The sequence below is a fragment of the Schistocerca cancellata genome, chromosome 9 (genome assembly GCF_023864275.1).
Source record: "Schistocerca cancellata isolate TAMUIC-IGC-003103 chromosome 9, iqSchCanc2.1, whole genome shotgun sequence".
Lineage (NCBI taxonomy): Eukaryota > Metazoa > Arthropoda > Insecta > Orthoptera > Acrididae > Schistocerca > Schistocerca cancellata.
This window is the reverse complement of record NC_064634.1, coordinates 16,588,917-16,615,652: the sequence shown is the minus strand read 5'-3', so window position 1 is coordinate 16,615,652 and position 26,736 is coordinate 16,588,917. Positions and strand designations below refer to the sequence as shown.

Genomic DNA, 26,736 nt, shown 5'->3' with positions numbered 1-26,736 from the left:
TAAGGCACCTAAGAAAGTTTGGTTTGATTTTTCCCGGTATTTTCCGAGTAGTGCGTCCCAATATTTTAACCACGTGTGGTGTTAGGGGTCCTCTTTCACCACACAAAATTTCGGACAAATCCCCGACCCCACGGTCGTGCCGTCTCCTTGTCAGTAAACTTCCAAACGGGCTAAGGAATGAAGAGGATTAAAAAAAATAGTGATATATCGGCAGGAGGTTGTGGCGCCGGGATGAAATTTGAAACTGGCACAAGTCACTGTAATTACGTCACTGCCCCCCTCCCCCCTGACCTACCCCCGTATCACAGATCTCAGGTACGCTTTTGGCTGTCGCGCCCTAACACGCTGAACAGAACAGACTGCTTCCCTTGAGACGGGTGACTCTGTTGCAGGCCGGCACGTGCAAGATGGGCCCCTCGTGGGACTACACGGCCGTCGTGGACGCCCGGCTGCGCGTGCACGGCGTGGCGGCGCTGCGGGTCGTCGACGCCTCCATCTTCCCGGAGGTGCCCAACGGGAACCCCGTGGCTCCCATCATCATGGTGGCCGAGAAGGCGGCCGACATGATCAAGGAGGACTGGCGGCGCGCGCACCAGCACTAGGCTCTCTACTTGTGCTGCCGCCGCAGTCACTTCCACCATCACTGGGGGCGTCGGACTCGTCGCGGTCACCATCACCGCCGCCCTCCCCATATCCCGCCGGCACCGTCGCTTCTCGACAATTCAGATAACGTCCTCGTGGTGTTGCCAACCATGCGCAGTCATCGTCGTAAACAGCACGACTCACCTCATCGTTACGACGAATATTACTCATTTAAATCCCGTCACTACTTGGAAAATAGAGAGGCAGCCTGCTTTACGGTTTCGCGTTTACTCACTCTACTACCTTGCTATTGGCCATATGGGTACGGGAGTCGCTGGTGTATCTATTTTTATTCTTCGATACAGAACAGGTTTCACGATCAAACGGTGCTCCCTGTTCTGCTTCCACAATGTGTTCTCCTTTTTCCAGTCTCTCGAAGTCTACCGTGACAGAAGCCAGAACTTCGCCCGATCAGATCTCCCAGCACTCACTACCCTTTTGTATTTCCCTTATCAGCTGATATTTTTTTTACAATTTTCAGCACAGCTACAATGTTATTCTAAATTTTATATAAATTAATTTTTCTAGGAAGGCCGGAATTTGGGGGAGAGGGAGAGATTTCCGTTTCAGACAAACACTATGGAGTGCCGAGCTATCTTCATGTACAGGGACGATTTCTAATCTTACTATAGTTGTAGAATACCAAATAATCAGAGTTGTTGCAAAAATTAAAGATTTAAGTACAACGCAAAAAAGCAGTCTCACTCTGAAAAATATCTCTCGAAATTACACACAAAGAAGCTAGTAAATTCTAATCACGAGATAAGAAACAATTTGCGGGAGTTTGTCCGTCCAAAAGTTCAGCATTATACGGTCATACACTCTCAAAAACGTTACTATTCCGCCTTTTCAGTCAACATGACAAAATGAGTGTTGCTCTCAAGGCTACTACGAGTTTGTTTACAGCGGCTTGTATACACTGATCTAAGCCACACTACCAGAAGGACAGAGCTTTCCTACGACAGACAATTATTTAACAGGATACATCACACAGTTATTACAACCATTTGGAACTTTTTATGGGTCTCTTCAGTCACAAAATAATAATCCAAAAAGTAGCAATTCAGTTTTCTGCATAATACTGCAAGTATACAGAGAACTGCGAAATATTGCATTAAGGTAACAAAATGTAAAAGTAATGACATAAAATAAATAGTCTTTCTGAAACGAAATATTTCGATTACACACAATTTTGGCAATGGTTTGACAATTTAGTTTACAGGTGAAATGGGTGAGCGACGGGATTAAATACAGACATTGCTCAGCACAATATAAGTTGTTCCTCAGTCATGGAAAGTGCCATTATCAACGGCTGTGAAAGTGTTCCTTCACGTCTCATTAGAAATTTTTCCTACTAACAGTTGTATGACACCAATGTGTGTGTGTCTGTGTCGTATCTGCAGGCTGTTAAATGTTGTGATGTTGAATGTGATGATATCTAATCATCATTGAAGCAGGTCAAACGAAAAAAAAATTGTTATAAATGAAAAACGTGTGTGCCCTACACCGAGTCCAGCCTTGGACACCAGTTTAGCGGGTAGCTCCTCAGCTCCAATCTGATGGACACTATTATGACTGAAAGAACACCGAAGTGCAGAAGGATTGACGGAAGCAGCACCACGCGTCAAAGATTAACTTTACATCGTTGAAGAACTTTCAAATTGAACCACCATAAGAGACTTCGGACAGTAAATTTTTTGTAATGTATTCAAAATATTTTTCAGAAGTTCTCAGTAAGATCAAGTAGGGAGGAATGTGTACATTTTTACCACTACCTTTCGTATCACGCGAACGTGGCAGATCTTGCAGTCGTGACAACTTTATTTTAAATTTGCTATCTTATCTCCGAGATTATTGTCATTCAGGTCCAAGATATCCTCAATAACCACTACTTTATATTTCCTAAATGACGTAAGTGTTACCATTTTACTCGCATATGCTGCACTCCTGGTTGTCTTTCTCGAGTGGAGCCATCTACATACCGTTTAGACCTTTGAGGCCAAAAACGTTAATTCATGTCCGTTCACCTGTTCAATAAAAAGTTTATTTTTCCTGCCACATAACAGTGCTATAAAATGGGGGAATATTTTTTTCGTTGAGTTGTTACGGCCTCTGTTAATATTTGCGGTTTACAACGCTTACTTGCTTCCACTGGTCGGGGATCCCAGCCAGCACTGCCCCTCTTTCTTGTCACAGCCCACACAGGCATTCGTCAGACTCCCTGTCGTCGCAGGACGATAAAAGAACATCACATTACTTACTGAGTCACCTACTCGTATACATTTATGCAAATGTCCTTGGACTGAATGAGAGGTTCGCCTACTACAGTGAGAAATCCTACATCGACGTCACCTATTTTGGAACGCAGAAAGAAGGTGCAATTTTTACGAACTTACAAAGGAGTTGACCACTAACAGGTGAGACAGAAGCCTTGACCAAGCAAGTAAAAGCATTATACTTTGGTTTCTGATTGATCACTGCGTATTAATTTGAAGAACAAACTGATCCGTAACAGGTAGGAAGGAAAACAATCGGCGTAATTGGCTCAAGCTGCAGATACGGTATCAGCCTGCAGATACGATACAACAGTCTATAAATCTATTGATCTCATTTTGTACAAATGTTTACACATAATATTTGGTGGAAGTTGTATTTAATTTCAAATACTAATAAATATTTTTTCAATAAAATGTTCAGCATTTCACATCCTGTCTCAAGAGTAAAGAAATGGTAATTTTGATGCAATGTGGCACGCATCAGTATGGATTTCGAAGATGAAAGGGAATGAAGGGTTTGTTCTGTAAAAATCTAGAACTGACATCGTCTGCTTTTAAAAGAATGACAGCAGGACAACAGCTATAATCTCAAGATGCACTACTCGGTGTGAAATTCTTGCCATGCATGAATATTATGCAAAAAGTGCAGGAGCATCAAAGCAGGGTATAACTGGAAGATAATTCTGCAAGACACAAGTTCATGTCGTGGCCTGTCCATCCACATTTAATTTTTTTTTTTTCATAATTTCAGTCAGTTATTTAAGGTAAATCTCGGGCTAGGCGGGCACAACCCGTTTCCTCTCCCATCGTTTCCCAATCCTAGCTTGTGTTCCATCCCTAACGATCTCGTAGTGGACGGGACGACGAACCTTATCTCCTTTTTCTTACTTTCAATGTCTTATCCTTTTTTTAATTACTGCTGTTAGAAGTAAACTCCAAGCAGCCTGGAACATTATTACATAAATGGGGCATCTGATGTTTAAGAGCTATTATTGTAAGGACATACAGAGGACACAGTAGCCGATAATAGACCACAATAACAATTTTTTTAGATTATTTAAAGAGAAATTTTAAATAGAGAGACAAATACGCTAATTCATTCATAAGTGATCTTATGACATATTTTGATTATAAAGTGTCTTCCAAAAGGTAACACGCAAGCAATATCTAGATGTGGCACTAGAACGTGTCAGGCAGTTCACGATAAGGAATAAATCCTCAATGTAGCAATGCACAAGAAATCATATGTGCAGGTTGGATGTCATACAACTAAAACCGTCCTCAACCAGAAGGCTCGGTTGAACACTAGTGCCTTATTACGCGTGGACCTACTGGAGGTGGACTGCAAACCACAGTGCAATCCAGTATTTTTCATACATACAAATCGTTGCCAGACGCCAAGGACAGAAAAATTTACGACAGAGTAAGAACTGGGCTTCGAAATTTTGAATGTGTAGTCTGAGTTTTGCCGTTTGGACAGAATAACAACTGATGACTGCTGGAGTAGAGAAGATGTAAAATAAAACGAAAAGCATTTCTGAAACAGAAATTTGTTAACATATACCGTAATACAAGTTTGTATGTTAGTTAGTCTCTTACGAAGGTATCTGAAGTGTAGCCTCATGAAGAAATGAAACGGACTACAAGTAGTTCAGAGAAGAAGAGAACACAAGTTTTTGAAACGTGGTGCTTCAAAAGAATGCTGAGAACTGAGTGTGTATCTCCTAGAAATATTAATGAAGTACTGATTCGAATTCGGGAAAAAAGAAATTTATAGCACAGATTGACTAAAAGAAGTGATCAGTTGATGTAACACATCCTGTTGCCTGAAGGGATCACCAAATTCATAGTGGAGAGAAGAGAGTGTGTGTGTGTGTGTGTGTGTGTGTGTGTGTGTGTGTGTGTGTGTGTGGAGGGGGGGGATGGCAAAAATTTTAGAGGAAGACCAAGGGACGAAACAGCAAACACGTCAAACTGATGCAGGACACAAAGAGGCTTGCACAGGACAGAGTAGCGTGCAGAGCTGCGTTAAACCAGTCTTCTGACTGTACGTTTTTGGAAGTGGTAAAATGGACGTTTAGATTCAAAGAGTTCATACCACTCTACGTCCAGTACGAAATGGGTTCACGATTAGACGAACAACGAAGATCTTCCGGTATGTGAAGGAAACTAACTCTGAAGTACAGCTCGTCGTCCCAACCGTGGTATTGCATGAATGTGAGACCTGGAGTACTGTGAATCAACATTTTCATAATTTCCTCTTTACTGAGCTAGAAGGCTTATGGAAAAGCTTTTGATCAGGACACGATACACTCAGTGTAGAAATAAGGAACAATGACAGTTGTTCTTTACGAGATACGCAATAGCCTCAACGCCGTAGGCCTGTATCGAGTCCTCAGCCCACGACTCTACAGTGGCCCGCAAACTTTCCCTACATTATTCCCAGGGAAAGAAGACCATCAACTATAAACAGGCCAACAGAACTTCGCAATGTTCTGTTACAAGTAGGCAAGCAGAGGAACAGAAATAGGACGCAGGGGAGGAGGATCTTCCATAACCCTGTGTGCTCTCCTTGGAATGTTCCCGACGATTGTTACACCTTACAACAAAAACGACTATGATAAGTTACTTAAGCAATTTATTTATGCAAAAAAACAATAATTGACTAAGCTTTAAGCCAAATTTCCGAAAATTCTCGCGCAGATTTCAATAAACTTTTCAACTTTCTTAGAAGCATTATGCGTAACTTGTCACTGAAAAAAATCATGATATTTTGCGAACGTAGCGGGGTTCTTGAGGTGAGTGTGTGTCTCTCTCGCCCTTCTGTAAATCTTTGCAGCTGATAATGAAAACTATCCACATATTCTTCCTTATGCTCGTACGCGCGAATACCCTGTGTGATTTAATTTTCTTACTCTTACTCTGTTATGAATCACTCTTTGGGTCATCTCTACAAGTGACATTCCGACTGTCTAACATTGGTTTCCCAGTTCGACAACATTTCCTACAGGTAAGAGTACGACAATACTCCACAAGACGAGCTGCAGCTGTAACTAACAGCTTGTTCTATTTCGTACCATAAAGTCTGACTCGTGGCTGTTCCATACTAATCTTTTGCTTAGTAAATGAGGTTAAGTGAAGTTTTACGACGTTAAGCTTCCTTCATAAAATTCACAAAGTGGTAGCATGATCTTAATGCACTGCAGCCACGAAACACTACTAGCGTCAACGACATCAAACACGAGATTGCGGAAAGAACGCCATATGAGCTTGAGTTTCTAATAACATCATCTGCAAGACCAATGATGTCAACCTTTATAGACATTTACACTGAGGAGCCAAAGAAAGTGGTATAGGCAAACGTAATCAAATACAGAGGGATGTAAACAGGCAGAATACGACGCTGTGGTCGGCAACAAGTGTCTGGCGCAGTTGTTAGTTCGCTTACTGCTGCTGCAATGGCAGGTTATCAAGATTTAAGCGAGTCTGAACGCGGTGGTGCAAACTGCGCACAAGCGATGGGACACAGCATCTCCGAGGTAGCGATGAAGTAGGGATTTCGCCGTACGACCATTTCACGAGTGTACCGTGAATATCAGGAATCCGGTAAAACATCAAATCTCCAACATCGCTGCGGCTGGAAAGAGATCCCGCAAGGACGGGTCCAACAACGACTGAAAAGAATCGTTCATCGTGACAGAAGTGCAACCCTTCCGCAAATTGCTGCAGATTTCAATGCTGGGCCCTTAAGAAGTGTCAGCGTGCGAACCATTCAACGAAACATCAGCGATATGGGCTTTCAGAGCCGGAGGCCCGCTCGAGTACCTTTGATGACTGCACGACACAAACTTTACATCTGGCCTGTGCCCGTCAACACCGACATTGGCCTGACAAAAACATGATGCCTAGTCCGACGAGTCTCGTTTCAAATTTTATCGAGCGGATGGACATGTACATGTATGGAGACAACCTCATGAATCCATGTACCCTGCATTTCATCAGGGGACTGTTCAAGCTGGTGGAGGCTCTGTAATAGTGTGGGGCATGTGCAGTTGGAGTGATGCGGGACACCTGATACGTCTAGATAAAACTCTGACAGGTGACACGTACGTAAGCATCCTGTCTGATCACCTGCATCCATTCGTGTCCACTGTGCATTCCGTCGGACTTGGGCAATTCCTGCAGGAAAATGCGACACCTCACAACTCCAGAATTGCTACAGAGTGGCTCCAGGAACACTCCTCTGAGCCTAAACACTTCTGCTGACCACCAACCTCCCCAGACTTGAACGTTGTTGAGCATTTCGTATGCCTTGCAACGTGCTGTTCAGAAGAGATCTCCACCCTCTCGTACTTTTACGGATTTATGGACTGCCCTGCAGGATTCATGGCGTCAGTTCCCTCCAGCACTACTTCAGACAGTAGTCGAGTCCGTGCCACGTCTTGGTGCGGCACTTCTGCGTGCTCGCGGGGGCCCTACACGATGTTAGGCAGGTGTACTTCTTTGGCTCTTCAGTGTATGAAAGAAAAGATTTTCTAAGATCATACAGATTATTTGGAAGAAGTTGAAAAAAGTGAAGAGAAGCTATGATCACTTTCAAAATTTACACAACGCTGTATACTGAACGTTTATCCCAGTCCCTGTGACAGCTGATACGTTGGTGCTCCACAATTTACACAATCTGACTGCGGTAAACTGACGCTGCAGCTTTCGTTTTTCGCCCGTCAGTGTAGATGGTGCCAGTTAAGTAAAAAAAATTCCTTTAATTGGCACGTTTATTTACAAATGTAAGAGGACTTCGGAATCATTCTTTGTGTGAGAGCGCTTGTCATTTTTGGCTCAATTTAGTTGTGTGCATCGTGATACGTTGTCTACTTCCCAACACTTGAGAGTGCCGCCAAAAACTCGTTCTACATTGTCAGTTGTAAGCTGAGTTTGTGCTTACAGAAACTTTTGGGAAGAATATCCTCATTCAGGAACAATCGCTCCCTACTTTCATTGTATATGTGGATGAAAAAGATATACTTTTGAGAATTTTCTTAAGTTACGTGTATAACTTATTTCGGTGTAAATCAGCGTTTACGTTTACAGTTATTGTATATAAGTAACATATCACGTCACATCAGCTTCCCCTTTTTACAGCAGTGTTTATTGTCTGCATTTATCGTAAATTAACGCTATTGTCAAATTTTTTACTGACCATAATAGCAAAAACGTTTCACAGAAACGGTACATTTTGTACCAAGTTCTTCTGTAGTCGTAAAAGGGTATCTCATTTTGGCTGTTAACTGCTTCAGTTCTAAAAGACTACTGCAATAGTTGTAGCATGTCAGAGTCATAAATTAAAAGAGAATCAGCAAGCTTAGTTTAAAATAATTTGTTTACTATTCTTTAAAATACTGCACCAGTTACGATGCAGCCCCACTGCGTTTGCCGTTTTCGGACACGGAATGATTTAGTTGCTGTTTGCAAGCAAAACTTTACAAAATAAACAAAGGCCACAAACTCAGTCTTTATGAAGAATTGGAAATTTTCATTCTTAACAGGAAACATGGACAGCACTAAACGAAAAAGTCGGGAGAGTGGCAATGAGCTCCTTTAAGAGCTTCGCAGATATACTAGATGATGTACTACCACACTTTCCACTTTCTTCTTCCCGAGTGACTTTCAATAAAAGATAATTGCCAAAGCACTGTAGAGAAACAGTAAGAATTAAATTATGTTGATGCTAAGACAACAAGTTTGTGCTTTTTATTTATTTTTTATTTGTGGTTTTACTGTCATGTATTGGCAACAGTAATGCTTGTAACAAGTTATTGGTTCGTGATCCGTGGGAAAAATTAAGTGAAAGATGAGTGTTTATGACGAACCGCAGGGATCTGTGCACTGGAACAGATTGGAAGTAACTCTATCACCATTTAAAATTTATAATCTTAGAGCCATTTTAGGCTATCAAGTGCCTGTTATAAATTTTGTAGCAAAGTGAAACCACAATATAAAATGGGTGCATCCACATAGCAAAAATGCAACACAATACCATTGTTTCACTTAAAGATGAGAGTACGAATTCTCGAAACGAGTCGTCGGATAAAATAAAAAGAGCGACTGACCATATAGATGTTTTATTTGCACTTTTATTATTCTTAAGCAGCTGTAAATCGCCTCTTGACTGCTATAAAACAACTGGGAGCTGCTGAAAGTGGGCTACCGAGAGCCATTTGTCACGGATATCACAGGTTCCTCAAGAACCGTCATCTCCTCTGCAGACTGTCTCTTCTGCAGGAAGTACAGAATTTGTCACTTCTCGTCCTCTTGACTGGTAGCGGCGTTCTAAGCTTCCTGTAGAGGGGAGACGGAAAGCAACGAGAACTCTGGATGTTAGACACTTCCGCCTAACCAACAACACTGATGTGCTGTGTTCCACAAAAACTGTATCCGAGCCACTGATAGTAACATCACCTGTTGGTAAACGTCGTGCGTCCCATGTCAAGGTGAGACAAACGCAAAAGCGTTGGGGGCTATTAATCGTCTTGAGTTCAAATGTGAGGCGAATAAAGGGAAACGGCAGCAAGGGATGGTAAAGCACGAGTGTACCTAAGAGCACCATTCTCATGTTAAAGAGGCTACTGAGGGAACAGGGTACAACAAGCTGCAATTTGAAGCGCACGTTGAGACGAACCCTGCCTGTCTTCTGAACTCTGTAGTCGTAGTCGAATAATTTCCTGCGAGGTGGTTCAGGATATCGACCTTGCTCACAAGCCGCAGCACTGTGCCCACAGAAGATCGTGGCCCTTAGTTCTGATTCGACTGGACGGTCTGAACCAGACACTGCGAAGGTTCTGTCTCAAGCTAGGCTGTGACGTGCCAGAATTGCCTTGAGAACGGTAGAGTCCCTCTAAATGAGTCAGATGTACACTACACACCACAGGCTCCTAGGCTCCTGATCACGTAACTCACTGCGCGTGGGCTGCACACAACGGTTTCTAGATATCCGGAATGAGCTATGAGTGTAAGATCAAAAGAAATGAGCCTACCCACCCCCTCCCATAGATGAGAGTATTAATGTCCTAGTGGTTAACAGCCGAAGTATTCAGAATACAGCGTCAGAGTTTGATGCGCTCAAAAAAGTGAAGCTTATAGAATATCGTAATACCGAAAACTGGCTAAACGTCGAAATTGATAACAGTGAGATTTTTGGCAAAACTTTTAGCGTATGCTAAAAGGATAGGCTAAGGGCAGATCGTGGTGATGTATTTGTCGCAGCAGACAAGAAACTCAGATCCACCGAGATAGAAACAGAAACTGAATGCAAAATAGTTTGGACATCAGGGATTGGCATAAAATTATAATTGGATCCTCATATCGATCACCAGGCTCACATCCTGATCTAATCCAGAACTTCAGAGAACACCTCATTTCGTTAGTACGTGAGTTCCCCAGTCGTACTGTAATCATCGGAGGAGACTTTCATCATCCAACAGTCAACTGAGGCAATTACAGTTTTGTTAGTGATAGCCCTGCCAAACATTACTAAATACCTTCTCTAAACACTATCATCTCTTTGAAAATGTCAACTCTTAAACTTGTATCAGTGTCCATGAAGCAGTTGTAGCCACAATGGTTACTAGAATTCGAAGGGCAACTAAAACATGCAGAGAGATTTAGATGTTCAGTAAGATAGATAAAGAAGCAGTAGTGTCATATCTCAATAGCAACTTGAAGCTTCTAGTACAGGACAGGGGTATGTGGAGGAAGCACGGCTCAAATTTAAAATAATAGTTGACGATGCACTGGATGGATATGTACCTAGTGGAACAGTTTGTGATGGTAGGAACTCTCCGTGGTATACTGTCACTGTAAACAAACTTACAAAGAAACAGAGTCTACAGCGTAATAGATGTAAAACAAAGTATACGGTCATCAATAGCGAGATGCCAAATGAAACGCGTTTGGCTCTCAAGCGGGCGATGCGTGAATTCAATGATTACTATAGAAGAAGGATGTCTAAAGATCTTGCACAACCGGGAGAAATCTTGTTCGAATATATAAGTGGGAACCAAGACACTCGTGGACGAGAGACGAACAAAAACTGAGCAACAGCAGAGGTGTCGGACTGCACTTTAAAATGCCCCTTTACAAAGCAAAACTCAGGGGTAACGCCCCAATTTAACTCTTGTACCACTGCAAAGATAAGTGGAAAAGATATTAGTGTAGCGGCGTTGAGAAACATTCGAAATGTTTAAAACTGAACAAAACCCCGGGGCCCGAAATTGCGGCTGAGTTAGCTCCTCTTTGAACCATAATATACTGTAGATCCCTCAAACAAAAAAACCGTGCCAATAGGTTGAAAGCAATCTCAGGTCACCTCCGTCGACAAGAACTGTCTCAGAAGTGATCCACAAAACTACCATCCAAGATCCTTGACATTCATTTGTTGTAGAATCTTACAACATACTCTGAGCTCGAACGTGATGAGGTATGTCGAACAGAATGACCTTCTCCATGCCAACGAGTACGCATTCCGAAAGTACTGATCACGTGAAACCCAACTCGCGCTTTCCTCAAATCACATTCCGAAAGCCACGGATCGAAGAAGTAACACAAATGCAGTGTTTCTTGACTACGAAAGGCACCTGACTGAGTACCACACTTACGCTTGTATGATCATATGAGGTATCAGGTTAAATTTGTGACTGGATTGGGAATTTCTTAGTGGGGAGGGCACAGTATGTTACCTTCGATAGAGAATCAACGACAGATGTAGAAGTAACTTCAGGTGGGCTCCAGTGAAGTGTGTTGGGACTCTTTCTGTTCATGTTTTGTATTAATGAACTTTCCAGACAAAATTAATAGTAAACTCACAGTTTTCGAAGATGATACAACTATTTACAGGATGATCGTTTTACTTTGAGACAACTAAAAATCTCGAAAACGACGCATGAATGAAGAAAACATTCTAGGTGAAAAGTTAATACTAGTAAAGCGGACATCTGTCTCTGTTACAACTGGTCATCTCGTAACTACCCCTCCTGCATTGACGGGGTCAACTTTGTATTTTCAAATGGGAACCGCCTCTCCTCTATTTTCATTGCATATTCGGATTCTATGCCAAAAAATACATACGGTTTACTCAAACCACAATTTCCCATTTGTCGTAGATAGCGGTATAACTGACAACTATCAAGTGCGACAGTTTTTGAGATTAAGAACAGACGAATTTGATTCTAAAGTTCATTTACGATGTAAATGTAAACCTTTAGGTTCGAATGCTTGATACTGATGTTCAAGCGTTACTTGAGTATTGCAAATGTGATTTTACAGCACAAATAATGTGGCGAGACATGGGGATTTCCGCCAAATAAGCTACTTGTATCGTAAAGTAGTTTTCCGTTCCCTACGGGGTGGTTGCGGTGAGTCCCGAAACCATCGGAACACTGGATTTCGATGGCCGCCCTCGACTCCGCCATGAGGGCGACTGATTTCGGTGTATGTTTCCATCCAACCGCCGTAACTCTCGCGATGGCCGCGACGCAGCTACCGGTGTAATACAAACGACAACCATTATAACAAGGTAACACGCCCATAAAGTGACAGTGGCAGGCACACCTGACAAGGATACTCAGCGGAACCGGGCGCCCCAGTGATGAGAGGCAAGAGGGCTCACCGAAATCAAGCGTCTCAACGAAACTATTACATCCACGCCGTTGTTCCTCGGTCACGCTAAACGTAGTTCCTAACCACACACTGAAACGGCTAACCATTCCATACTATACAATCAAATTTGCAACACTACAGTACATTTCGAACGTAAATATGAACCATTAGAAAGCAAAGGTTTACATTTGCATCGTAAATCAAATGCAGAATCAAAGACGTCGGTTCTTAATTGCAATGACATACACATTTGATATCCGGCGATTACAGCGCCATCTACCACGAATGGAAAACAATGGTTTAAGTAAACCGTACGTATTGTATGGCGTACAATCCGAATACGGAATAAAAATGGTGGGTTCCCATTTGAAAACACAAAGCTGACCCCGCCAAAGCTGGAGGTGTCCACTTGTAGCAAAGACAGATGTCCCCTTTCCTAATACTAACTTTTCACCTAGAACATTTTTTTCGTACGAGTTCTAGATATTTGGTAACTTGCATTAAGTATTCACAAGTGTAAAATTGTGCTCTTTACAAAACTAAAAACGTAATGTCGTATGACTTCAGTATTGATGAATCACAGTTGGGGTTCAGACAACTCATTTACTTACGTGTGTTTCACAGTTTGTACAAGTATGAAACGGAACGAGCTTATAAGGTCAGTAGCAGGTACTGTAAACCATGTGGCAGATTTCGATTCAGTCGTAGGATACTGGGAAAATGCGGTCATTCACGAAATATGTGGGACTTGTACCAAACAGAACTAAAAATGGATATTAAACGGATACACAAACCAGCAGCATAAACGTTCTCAGGTTTGTTTCACCCATTGGAGAGTGTCACGAAGATGCTGCAAGAACTGAACTGACACACGCTTGAAGACAGAGGCAAAATCTCTTGTAAAACTCCACTTGCAAAGTTTCTACAACCAACTTTGAGCGATAAGTGTAGGGGTACTCTAGAACTCCCTATCTATCGCGAAGCCAAGATTAAACTACTTACAGCGTGAGAGAGGTGTTTTAGCAGTCATTCTTCCTGTGCACCATTCGTGAATCAACCGCGAAAAAGTCATGATAACTTGTACAATAGGACTTACAGCAATGCAATTCACAGTGGTTTGCAGAGCGCATTGTAGATGCAATAGAATCAATTACCTCACTCTACGAAGATAGCAAACCTAGGAGTAGAATATGATAAAGAGACAAGTAACTATGTAAACTCTACACATTGCATCTTTGGGTTCAGTTCTCTATGCTTTCCAACATCGTTCCCAGAAAACTGGACACGCGCGTATCCACTGCCTGTGACCCAACATTAGCAGTTTAGGCCTTCTTGTACAGGTGGCAGCACTCACCGGCACGCACTACTGCGACTGGTGGCAGAAATGGGAACTCGACTACCTCCGTCTTCACTGCAATACTTAACTGAACCTTCGTTATGCTCCTATTAGAGAATGAATCAACGTTTTACTGTGCGCGGCAGAGCTCTGGCGTTATCCACACGCTCATTTTGCCACAACAATGTTACAACTTGTTTGCTGAAAGACCAACATTCGTGCCTGTTCTTGCTAGAATAGTTACTCTTTCAGGAACGTTGTTGGTTTAAGATTAAGAAGAAGAACTTTACACAGGTCACAGTTATTAGTAACCAAAATTCCGTAAAGCCCTAACAGTACATGTAATGACATAAAAAAGTTGCAAATAACAGAAAAGGTCTGACAAGTAACGGGTACTGTAAATAGTAAATACAGCTGTTCTACACAACAGCATAATGTCTCGGAAAAACTGGCGGACATCTGAAAGAATGAATTTGTCCTAAGCACGATAGATAATTTACATGGTAGAACAAGAAATTATCTGTTCATTTCCAAGTCTAGTTAGTCTTCACAGCTTTAACAAGGAATGTCGTCGTTTGATGAAATCCAAATCGCACGGAGAAGTTGAGTTATATGCTTAAATGCAGTGCAGTGGAGTGGAGTGGAGTGCAGTGTTGTGTGTGGCACAAAAAGTCACCATGTCTGCGAGACGGCATCTGAACAAATTATGGGAACGACGAGTCCACGGGTTATGTCTCTGACATAAATTGTAATGAAATGCATGACGACCTGCAGAGGATTGACTCTAGGTGGAAGGACTAACAGTTTAGCTTCGAAATAAATAAAAGGTAAGGTATTGCGTGTAAATTGCGGAAAGAACTATTAAGGTCTGATTACAGGTTTGGTGATCAGTTACTGGATATGCAGTATACTACACTCCTGGAAATGGAAAAAAGAACACATTGACACCGGTGTGTCAGACCCACCATACTTGCTCCGGACACTGCGAGAGGGCTGTACAAGCAATGATCACACGCACGGCACAGCGGACACACCAGGAACCGCGGTGTTGGCCGTCGAATGGCGCTAGCTGCGCAGCATTTGTGCACCGCCGCCGTCAGTGTCAGCCAGTTTGCCGTGGCATACGGAGCTCCGTCGCAGTCTTTAACACTGGTAGCATGCCGCGACAGCGTGGACGTGAACCGTATGTGCAGTTGACGGACTTTGAGCGAGGGCGTATAGTGGGCATGCGGGAGGCCGGGTGGACGTACCGCCGAATTGCTCAACACGTGGGGCGTGAGGTCTCCACAGTACATCGATGTTGTCGCCAGTGGTCGGCGGAAGGTGCACGTGCCCGTCGACCTGGGACCGGACCGCAGCGACGCACGGATGCACGCCAAGACCGTAGGATCCTACGCAGTGCCGTAGGGGACCGCACCGCCACTTCCCAGCAAATTAGGGACACTGTTGCTCCTGGGGTATCGGCGAGGACCATTCGCAACCGTCTCCATGAAGCTGGGCTACGGTCCCGCACACCGTTAGGCCGTCTTCCGCTCACGCCCCAACATCGTGCAGCCCGCCTCCAGTGGTGTCGCGACAGGCGTGAATGGAGGGACGAATGGAGACGTGTCGTCTTCAGCGATGAGAGTCGCTTCTGCCTTGGTGCCAATGATGGTCGTATGCGTGTTTGGCGCCGTGCAGGTGAGCGCCACAATCAGGACTGCATACGACCGAGGCACACAGGGCCAACACCCGGCATCATGGTGTGGGGAGCGATCTCCTACACTGGCCGTACACCACTGGTGATCGTCGAGGGGACACTGAATAGTGCACGGTACATCCAAACCGTCATCGAACCCATCGTTCTACCATTCCTAGACCGGCAAGGGAACTTGCTGTTCCAACAGGACAATGCACGTCCGCATGTATCCCGTGCCACCCAACGTGCTCTAGAAGGTGTAAGTCAACTACCCTGGCCAGCAAGATCTCCGGATCTGTCCCCCATTGAGCATGTTTGGGACTGGATGAAGCGTCGTCTCACGCGCTCTGCACGTCCAGCACGAACGCTGGTCCAACTGAGGCGCCAGGTGGAAATGGCATGGCAAGCCGTTCCACAGGACTACATCCAGCATCGGTACCGGAGGACGTGGGAAACGATGCAGTCATTGTTTCAATGTAAAAATGAAACGATTTATCTGACGTCCAAAAGGGTACGATCATTGGGCCAAGGCTGTAAGCACTTCCGAAACCGCTAAATTTATTAACCGTTCGCGTGCCGCCGAGGTTAAAGTATACCGTGCATGGCAAAACGACGCTATTCGAAACCGGCTCCGAGGCAACTGAGGAGCACCACAAGCGGCAGATGACATGGAGATGTGGACACGTACGGGCGAATAGACAAGCAACTGGAGAGCAACTGATTATCCAAATCAACTAAAGGGCTACCAGCACTGTCCCGGCGCACGCTGCCGCTTGTGCGCCTGTGCAGCAAGGCGCCAGTTTCACGCACCCACGGTTCCTCAACTGGGCGTCCACTGAGCGGCGACAGCTGGTTTCTTCAGGTGAACCTTGTTTTGTCCTCCATTCGCGTGGAGCGTCTGAAACCAAACATCCAGCAACAATCGTCGGAATGGTACAGAACGGAGGATGGAGCGTTACGGTCTGGGGAATGTTTTCGGGGCTTTTCTCGGGTGATATCGTCATTCTCCGAGGCACAATGGACCGACACATTAGTATCTCCACCTCTAAATGCAGTTTGCTTCTCCTTAGCACGATGGTTCAAATGTCTCTGAGCACTATGGGACTTAACGGCTATGGTCATCAGTCCCCTACAACTTAGAACTACTTAAACCTAACTAACCTAAGGACAGCACACAACACCCAGTCATCACGAGGCAGAAAAAATCCCTGACCCGGCCGGGAATCGAACCCGGGAAACCGGGCGCGGGAAGCGAGAACGCTACCGCACGACCACGAGCTGCGGACGGCACGGTGGCATCTACCAGCAGGACTATCTACATCTACATCTACATGGATACTCTGCAAATCACATTTAAGTGCCTGGCAGAGGGTTAATCGAACCACCTTCACAATTCTCTATTATTCTAATCTCGTATAGCGCACGGAAAAAATGAACACCTATATCTTTCCGTACGAGCTCTCATTTCCCTTATTTTGTCGTGGTGATCGTTCCTTCCTATGTAAGTCGATGTCAACAAAATATTTTCGCATTCGGAGGAGAAAGTCGGTCCTTGGAATTTCGTGAGAAGATTCCGTCGCAACGAAAAACGACTTTCTTTTAATGATGTCCATCCCAAATCCTGTAACATTTCTGTGACACTCTCTCCCATATTTCGTGATAATACAAAACGTGCTGCCTTTCTTTGAACTTTTTAGATGTACTCCGTCTGTCCTATCTGGTAAGGATCCCACACCGCGCAGTAGTATTCTAAAAGAGGACGGACAAGCGTAGTGTAGGCAGTCTCCTTAGTACATCTGTTACATTTTCTAAGTGTCCTGCCAATAAAGCGCAGTATTTGGTTAGCCTTCCCCCCAACATTTTCTATGTGTTCCTTCCAATTTAAGTTGTTCGTAATTGTAATACCTAGGTATTTAGTTGAATTTACGGCTTTTAGATTAGACTGATTTATCGTGTAACCGAAGTTTAACGAATGAAAAGCACCAGTTTGCTTTTGTTCTACAATATTACTTTTATTGCTAACCGGTTTTCGACTTACAAGGCAATCTTCAGACATTTACTGAGTATTATCACCAAAGAAGTTAAATGTTAGCAGACAACATTTAACTTCTTTGGTGATAATACTCAGTAAATGTCTGAAGATGTCCTTGTAAGCCGAAAACAGGTTGGCAATAAAAGTAATATTGTAGAACAAAAGCAAACTGGTGCTTTTCATTTATTAAAACGTTGTTCTACCAAGAACCGACGGAAGATTCTGTTAATATGAAGTTTAACAAGTTCCTTTTAGCACTCATGTGGATGACCTCACACTTTTCGTTATTTAAGGTCAACTGCCACTATTCGCACCATTCCGATATTTCTTCGAAGTCGTTTTGAAGTTTGTTTTGATCTTTTGATGACTTTATTAGTCAATAAACGACAGCGTCATCTGCAAACAACCGAAGACGGCTGCTCAGATTGACTCCCAAATCGTTTATATAGATAAGAAACAGCAAAGGTCCTATAACACTCCCTTGGGGAACGCCAGAAATCACGTCTGTTTTACTCGATGACTTTCCGTCAGTTACTACGAACAGTGACCTCTCTGACAGGAAATCATAAATCTAGTCACATAACTGAGACAATATTCCACAAGCGCGCAATTTCACTACGAACCGCTTGTGTGGTACAGTGCAAAAGCCTTCCGGAAATCCAGAAATACAGAATCGATCTGAAATCCCTTGTCAATAGCACTCAGCACTTCATGTGAATAAACAGCTAGTTGTGTTTCACAAGGACGGTGTTTTCTAAACCCATGTCGACTGTATGTCAATAGACCGTTTTCTTCGAGGTAATTCATAATGTTCGAACACAATGTATGTTTCCAAAATCCTGCTGCACGTCGACGTTAACGATATGGGTCTGTAATTTAGTGGATTACTCCTACTACCTTTGTTGAATATTGGTGTGACCTGCGCAACTTTCCAGTCTTTGGGTACGGATCTTTCGTCGAGCGAACGGTTGTATATGATTGGTAAGTATGGACCTAATGCATCAACCTAATTGGTATACAGTCTGGACCGAAGGATTTGCTTTAATTAAATGATTTAAGTTGCTTCAGTACTCCGAGGATATTTACTTCTACCTTACTCATGTTGGCAGCTGTTCTCGATTCGAATTCTGGAATATTTACTTCGTCGTCTTCTGTGAAGGCATTTCGGAAGGCTGCGTTTAGTAATTCTGCTTTGGCAGCACTATCTTCGATAGTATCTCCATTACTATCGCGCAGAGAAGGCATTGATTGTTTCTTGCCGCTAACATACTTCGCATACGACCAGAATCTCTTTGGATTTTCTGCCAGGTATCGAGACAAAGTTTCGTTGTGGAAACCTGTTATAAGCATCTCGCATTGAAATTTCGAGCTTCTGTAAAAGATCGCCAATCTTGGGGATTTTGCGTCTGTTTAAATTTGGCAAGTTTGTTTCGTTGTTTCTGCAACAGTGTTCTAACCCGTTTTGTGTACCAAGGAGGATGAGTTCCGTCGTTTGTCAATTTATTTGGTATAAATATCTCAATTGCTGCCGATACTATTTCTTTGAATTTAAGCCACATCTGGTCTACACTTATATTATTAATTTGGAATGAATGGAGATTGTCTCTCAGGAAGGCGTCAAATGAATTTTTATCTGCTGTTTTGAATAGGTAATGTTTCGCTTATTTTTAGAGGATTTGGGGATTAGAATATTCTATCTCGCTACGACAGGCCTGTGTTCGCTAATCTCTGAATTGGTTTTGATGCTCGTTATTCACTCAGGATTATTTGTTGCTAAGAGGTGAAGTGTGTTTTCAAAACCGTTTACTATTCGCGTGGATTCGTGAACTAACTGCTCGAAATAATTTTCAGAGAATGCGTTTACGAACGTGCAGCACAGCTCGCAGTGTACGTGTGTGGTTCGAAGAGCACCAAGATGACTTTATCGTGCTCCCCCGGCCACCAAAAGCCACGGATTAAAACCCAGTCGAGGATGTGTGGGATCACTTCGACAGGGCTGTTTGCGCCACGGATCCTCAGTCAAGAAACATAGCGCAGTGGAGTCGGCACGGCTCCGCACCCCTGTCGGTGCCTTCCGGGACGTCACAGACCCTCTTCTTGCATGGATCTGCATCCCTGTCGGTGCCTTCCGGGACCTTAAAGACCCTCTTCTTGCACGTCTCGCAGCGGTGTGCTCTGCAACAGCTGGTTATTCAGGGTTTTTACAGGTGGTCACATTAATGTGACTGAACAGTGCAATTCATCTGTGGAAGAAGTAGTGCACGAAAACGTCGTTCGACATATTTTTGAGTACTGCTCGTCTTTATGAGAGTCTTAGCTAATAGAGTTAATAGTGGAGACAGAAAAGATGCAAGTCCGCCGCTCGTGGTCTCGCGGTAGCGTTCTCGCTTCCCGAGCACGGGGTCCTGGGTTCGATTCCCGGCGGGGTCAGGGATTTTCACCTGCCTCGAGATGACTGGGTGTTTGTGTTGTCCTCATCATTTCATCATCATCCAGGAAAGTGGCGAAATTGGACTGAGCAAAGATTGGGTAATTGTACGGGCGCTGATAACCACGCAGTTGAGCGCCCCACAAACCAAACATCATCATCTTAGAAAAGATGCAAAGAAGGGCAGCACATTTCGGCATCGTTTCGTCCAGTGGGGTAGTAACAGATGGAACCACACAGTTCCGAGGAATTCTTCCAGTGCTCAGACTCGTAAAGTACATTTAGTTCTCCACTGTAGATGGAAAGTTCATTCGGCAACCGAAAACTGAAGAGACATCTATCTCTTCATTGACATCTATACTCCGCAATGCACCGTGCGCTGCATGACATAAGATACAGCTTACCAATGGTATAGATTTTCATTCTTATTCAATTCACATACAGAGCATATGCCTCTTTACTGTCTCTATGACTCTGTGCGTGCCCTATGCCCACGATCCATACGCGAGATACACGACGGTGCAGCATAATAGTTGCAAAATTATTTTCGCATATAGTGTACCTAAATTTTCCTAATATGGTTTCTCGATAACTACGTCGGTTTCCTTCCAAGAGTTCCCATTTTAGTTCCTTAAGAGTTTCTGGTCTATACGGGGCTACACATACACGTTACGGGCCTAGGAGAGCGTCTCTAAATCTGTTAGATGTTTGTTGTTATGCCTCACAAGGCCGGTTCGACAATATTTTTCCACACAGGTATCATTTGGCGCTCCCCCTATCTCAGATATCAGTTACCTTTCCTTGGCGTCTTGGTAAAGCCTTTGAAAATTTAAATCGGGCTACTGTAGAAATTTGTTTATTTTAAAATAAGTACTGCATAGATATTGCACTGTAACAGAAACAAATATCTGAATCTTATTCCAGTGGCGAATATTAAAAGAAGAAACAATTAAGTTCCATTCGAGGAAAGTCACCTGCTCATTTGAAGCTTTTAGTGAAAGCAGAAAGAACAATACCTGTCATATTGTTCTATCTTCAGTAAAATGTCCTCTCCATTATACTTAGTGACTGAATGGATATATAAAATTTCTATTACTTTTTCGTTGAATAAAAATTGCAGCATCCCCAAGGACTGCGTTCAGTGGCAGCAGGGCACGATATGTGCACACTGAGAGGTTGTACTGTTAGTGATTCATTTTTCGCGAATCTTGGTCACAACCATGCATGCCAACGAGTAAGTACTCCACTTTCAACCGTTTGAACGAAGTCGGACTGTGTGCCAGTGGGAAGCTGGATGAACGTACTGACGGACTGCGAAACACGTTTGGCACCATGTATCGTTGGTCTGTGGCTGCTTTCACTAACGTTGCGTGAAACATTCCCAGACCTACAGACCAAATTCTAGATGTCCAAATAGTGTAGAAGCACCTCGAGATCGACGTTTCGTGTGAGCATTGGTGGTCGACCGAACATTATGCAGGGACAAACCCGGGGCACATGTCGCACTTGCTGCGTCATCAGGGGCCACTGCTTACAGTGGGAATAAGATCGCGAGTAACCCTGGCCAGGCTACCACTGATTCCACGACACCGTCAATCGTGGCTACCCTGGTGTCGTTAAAGAGTCGACTGGGGAGCGGAACGGCACCCTGTTCTCATCACTGATAAGAGTAGGTTATGTTTGTTTGCGAGTGATAGAAGTACACCCGTATGGCTCAGACATTGTGAGCTGCCTATTCCAGACTGCATTCGCCCACGACACACAGGTCCCAGAACATGTTTCACGGTGTAGTGGGCCATAAGTTACAACTGGCTGTCACATTTGGTGTTTCTGTAGGGTAAAGTAAACAGTGCCCGCTACATTACAGAGTCGCGCTACTGTGATTTCTTTGACGGGAAGATGACGTGCTTTCTCAGCAGGGCAATGCCGTCCACACAAGGGTGCTTAGCTTACTCATCCAGGGCGAGAAGAACCACTGCCCAATTACAACAAAAGGCGCAAAATGTCTGGATCAATCGATCGCAGGATGCCACTCCACACCTTCATGACCGTTGACATGCGAGAGTACAGGCCTGCGTTGGCGACAAAGAGGGGTACACTGTCTAATGTTGCGACTGTTTGGGCACGTTTTACTGTTACATGTGTGTTTTCTTCGATGTGAACTAGTTATGATACACTGCTACAATGATGAACGATCTGTCACATCAGTTGTCATTTGAACGACCTCGTCCTTGAAGGTCCTGCATTTTTCCCGCAGTGCACTGTACAAATTATCTCATACTTCATTGGGAGAAGTGAAGCAGAGCTTAAACTGTCCAGTCACATCAATGTGATCACCTGTCAAAAATCGGAATAACCTCGTTTTTCAGCGCACACCGCTGCGAGACGTGCAAGAAGAGAATCATGAACGCTCCGGAAGGTATCGGCAGGGATGTGGAGCCATGCCTACTCCACTCTCGTGGCCAGCTGCGCTAGATTTCTCAGTTGAGGATTCGTGGCACGAACAGCCCGATGGAGGTGGTCCGGCAGATTCTCGACTGCGTATAAATCCGACGAATTTGGTGGCCAGCATAACACGGAAAGCTGACCCTGGTGCTCTTCGAACCACTCACTGCGAGCTAGTGACACGCTGCATTGTCCTGCTGGTAGACGCACCGTGCTCAGGAAAAACAAATTGCACGTTGTGGTGGACACGGTTCGCAAGGATAGACGTATACTTGTGTCGATCCACTGCGACCCACCAGAATGACGAGGTCACCCAGGGAACGCCACGGAAACATTCCTGTGACCATAACACCCCCTTCTTTAGCCCTGAACCGTTCCGACGATTGTCGCAGGGTGTTTGTTCTCCGAATTTTCGCCGTCTACACGCCAACAGCCACCTGTTCTACGTAGCAGAAAGCGTCATTAATCTGAGGAGACCACCCGTCGCCCCTCAGTGCATGTCACCGAGCGAGGTGGCGCAGTGGCTGGCACACTGGACTCGCATTCGGGAGGACGACGGTTCAATCCCGCGTCCGGCCATCCCGATTTAGGTTTTATGTGGTTTCACTAAATCGCTTCAGGCAAATGCCGGAATGGTTCCTGTGACAGGTCTCGGCCGACTTCCTTCCCCATAGCCGGCCGCGGTGGTCTAGCGGTTCAGGCGCTCAGTCCGGAACCGCGCGACTGCTACGGTCGCAGGTTCGAATCCTGCCTCGGGCATGGATGTGTGTGATGTCCTTAGGTTAGTTAGGTTTAAGTAGTTCTAAGTTCTAGGGGACTGATGACCACAGAAGTTAAGTCCCATAGTGCTCAGAGCCATTTCCTTCCCCATCCCTCCCTAATCCAATGACACCGATGACCTCGCTCTTTGGTCTCTTGCCACAAATCAGTCCAATCCGGTTGCTGTCGTTGGAAGCGAACAGCTGTCAGCACGAGTGCACGAACCGGGCGCCGTTCGCAGCCACGTCTGCTGCCGGTGGCCCCTTGGTTCACCCGGGCGGTCAGCTGCTCAGCGGCTGCGCGCCTGTTCGCTCGGACACATCTCTCGACAGGCGTCGTTCACAGCTGTCGCCTATAGTCCGTGTAGCGTCACAGTCGCCTCGGCGCCGGTGTTGGATACAGCCGTTCTACAATGTATGCTATACTTTAACCACGGCGGCAGACAAAACAGTTTACAAACTTGGTGATTTCGGAAATGCTTTCACCCTTGGCTTATGCCCTTTTACACGGGAGGTAAATATGTCTATTTCAACGTTACAACAACGCCTGCACTGTTTTCTGCGTCCCCCGACACGCTTCATATTCCCTTTACCCTAGCGCCGCAACGCGCCGTCTGTGAGTGCTTATTGCACGTTGACGCCGAACTTAGGCTGTGGTCGCATTAATGTGATTTGCCCGTGAACTAAAGATATAGGCTAATTTTATACGTAACTCAACGTACTGAAGAAGCGCTGTATTTCTTGTTAACGTTGACCTTGTGTCAAATTTGAGTCGAAATAGAGATGGGGAATTAATCGAAAAGTTTACATTTCAAATACGTTTATAAGCACACATTCGCAGTTCAAAGTGGAAAGCGCTCACGACTGTGATGTAACTTTCAAAATGGTAAAGAGCAGCATTCCGTTGCCGTTTCCGTTCTGGCTTTATAAGAGCAGATCCACATTTCGGCTAATAACTATCCATTATCAGTGTTAAAAATCCAAGAAGTGTATAGTCGGAGCATAATATACAAATATTACTACCCGTCACATAACCTACATCGCTTGTACATTAAACTACATACCAGTATTTCGGAGTTGTTACACATGGCCTAGTACGTCTACAGCTGTTGTTCAGGCTCTCGTCACAGTTCATTAAAGACTACTGTGTGATGAAGGTAGGCTTGGCAGGAAACACATCGGTTGCTTTCTTTTCCTTTATTCTATTTCAATGCCTCAGCTGGGGCGGGCTGGCAACAGCATATGCGCTACTCTTCAGCCGAAAGACATGAATTATACAAAGGAAGACATTTGAAAGAACAGAAAGGAGAAAATATGGTGTACATACACATAAAAAGTGGGAACAGTACGGAAGAGAAAAGACAAAAAGGTGGCGACTGTAAAATGCAGATAAAATCCGTAAAAAATTAGCACACACAAACAAAACCACACACTGGATCATAAAAGTATCGACGGACGGCGTAGCACATAACAACCACTGACCATAACACTATGTACAAGTGCTGCACACAATGAAAATCACAGCTCTGAACGCACAGGAGAACAGCACTAATCACAACACCGACGCAGTGCATTGGTGACGATGAGCAGAGAGGATCTGCAGGCGAGGGAGGAGGGAAGGAGGGAGGGGGGGAGGAGATGGGGAGGGGGGAAGACGGGAGGGAGGGGAGGAGGGGGGAGAAGGGAAGAAGGAAGGGTGGTTGGTTGTGTGGTGCCTTTTTATATGAACTACATCATACACAATCATCATAGTGAAGCAATTCGCAATTATCTCACAAGAGGCTCGTTTGTGAACCAACCATTACTGGAACGCTTTCGTTCCTGTTCTCGCACACTTTTGTCAGTTTTCGCTACTAATCTGGAAACATCCTGTGTAAAAGTTCAGCACCTGGTCGCCCCTGGCGTTCCGCTGAGCACGGTGCCTCAACCGGCCGCATGTGTCGCTGTCGCTCGAGCCTTGAAACCAGCACCACCTACTGGGTGGGACAGCCAAACACTGGAACAAAATTTGGTTGCTCCAGTGCCCTGCAAGTGATTTTCGGCACAGGTGCCCTGCACAGTCCCAGAACCGTCCCAACAAACGGAAGTCTCCCATTAGCTTTCCCTAATACAGATCTTACGTGTTGGTCTCATTAGCTTCTTATTGTTACCCCTAGGTACTTACACAATGTAACGTGGTCAAGATGTTCACCAGTGATCCCGTTATCAGATACTGTCGGGGTCTCCATCGCTATAGGCATTATCTTACATTTATCGACATTTAAAGGAAGGTAGCATTCATTAAAGCAGTTTCAAATTTTATGCAAGTATTGCTACAATTCTCTTACGATTATTCAATGGCGATATTTTACTGTGGACGAATGCTTTGCCAGCGAACGATCTTATAGTGCTACTCATAATGTCCGATAAACATAAGGGGACTCTTAACTGAAAACTAGACGTATGATAGAGAGAGAGAGAGAGAGAGAGAGAGAGAGTTAATTAAGTATACATATATTTCTTCCCTTCCGGGAACCGAAGATTTCCACCGTTTTTACCTCTTATCACCACTGATACTGGCAAGACATCTGTCTCACGGATTCTAAGGCTTTCGAGAGCGTTTTAACTTCAAATTTGAAGTCACATAACAACTGACATAAGAAATACTTTCTTCGAATGATATAATTATAAATTAACAATTTTCGGAATGTTTTCTTTACTTGGACTATGAAACCTTTCCTCTAGCCAAATTTCGTGATTCAACGTCAAGGAAAAGTAACCTATAGGTTTAATGAGTGAGTTTGCGAGTATCAAAACATGTAACATAAATGGCCGCATCTTTTGACTGCACTGAGTTAGAAATTTAATATTTTTACACCACCAAAAGACTACAGACCTCAGTATGCGACATAAATGTCAACCTGATGTGTCTACCTATTCCTTAGAAAAAGGGGTCTCAACAGACGGACGGACAGATAGATAGTCTGACAACAAACGACAAAAAAATCGTGTGATTTCATTACAAATTCAGAATTTCCAGATTTTTCCTTTGGTTGTAGTGTGAAACATCGCTTCTTGGCAAATGTCATGATTATAGGTCATAAGTGAGTTTACGAGTATCAAAATATGAGACATAAATGGCCGTATCTTCGGACTGAATTTACTTAGAAGCTAATATTTATTATAGCGTCAAGGGACTATACACCTTAGTATGTGACGCAAATTTCAAATTGGTACTCCAAACCGTTCCTGAAGAAATGGGCTTTGAACAGTCTAACAGACAGACGGACAGATAGACAAGAATGTGATCCAGTAATGGTTCCGTTTTCACTGATTGTAATAGGGAATCCTAAAAAGTAAGTCAACTGTTTAATATTCCAAAAGTAATCGCCAACAGTCAACACATTTATCCGACTGTGAGACAAGACTGTCAGTGGCTATATGGAAAAATGTTTGTGATTGCCTACGGAAACATAATTGTATCCTGCCGTGCACCCGTTCGTCTGAA

At 44.2% G+C, this 26,736-nt stretch overlaps 1 protein-coding gene across 1 annotated transcript in view; it reads left to right on the top strand.

Annotated features, from left to right (window-relative positions):
- The window catches only part of LOC126100711 (glucose dehydrogenase [FAD, quinone]-like), a 55,818-nt gene extending 52,532 nt beyond the window's left edge, over window positions 1–3,286 (top strand). The window contains exon 7 of the mRNA XM_049911331.1: window positions 393–3,286. Within this exon, the coding sequence (XP_049767288.1) occupies window positions 393–602 (210 nt within the window). The 3' untranslated portion in view covers window positions 603–3,286. The remainder of the gene's footprint in view (window positions 1–392) is intronic.
- Window positions 3,287–26,736: the final 23,450 nt, after the last annotated feature.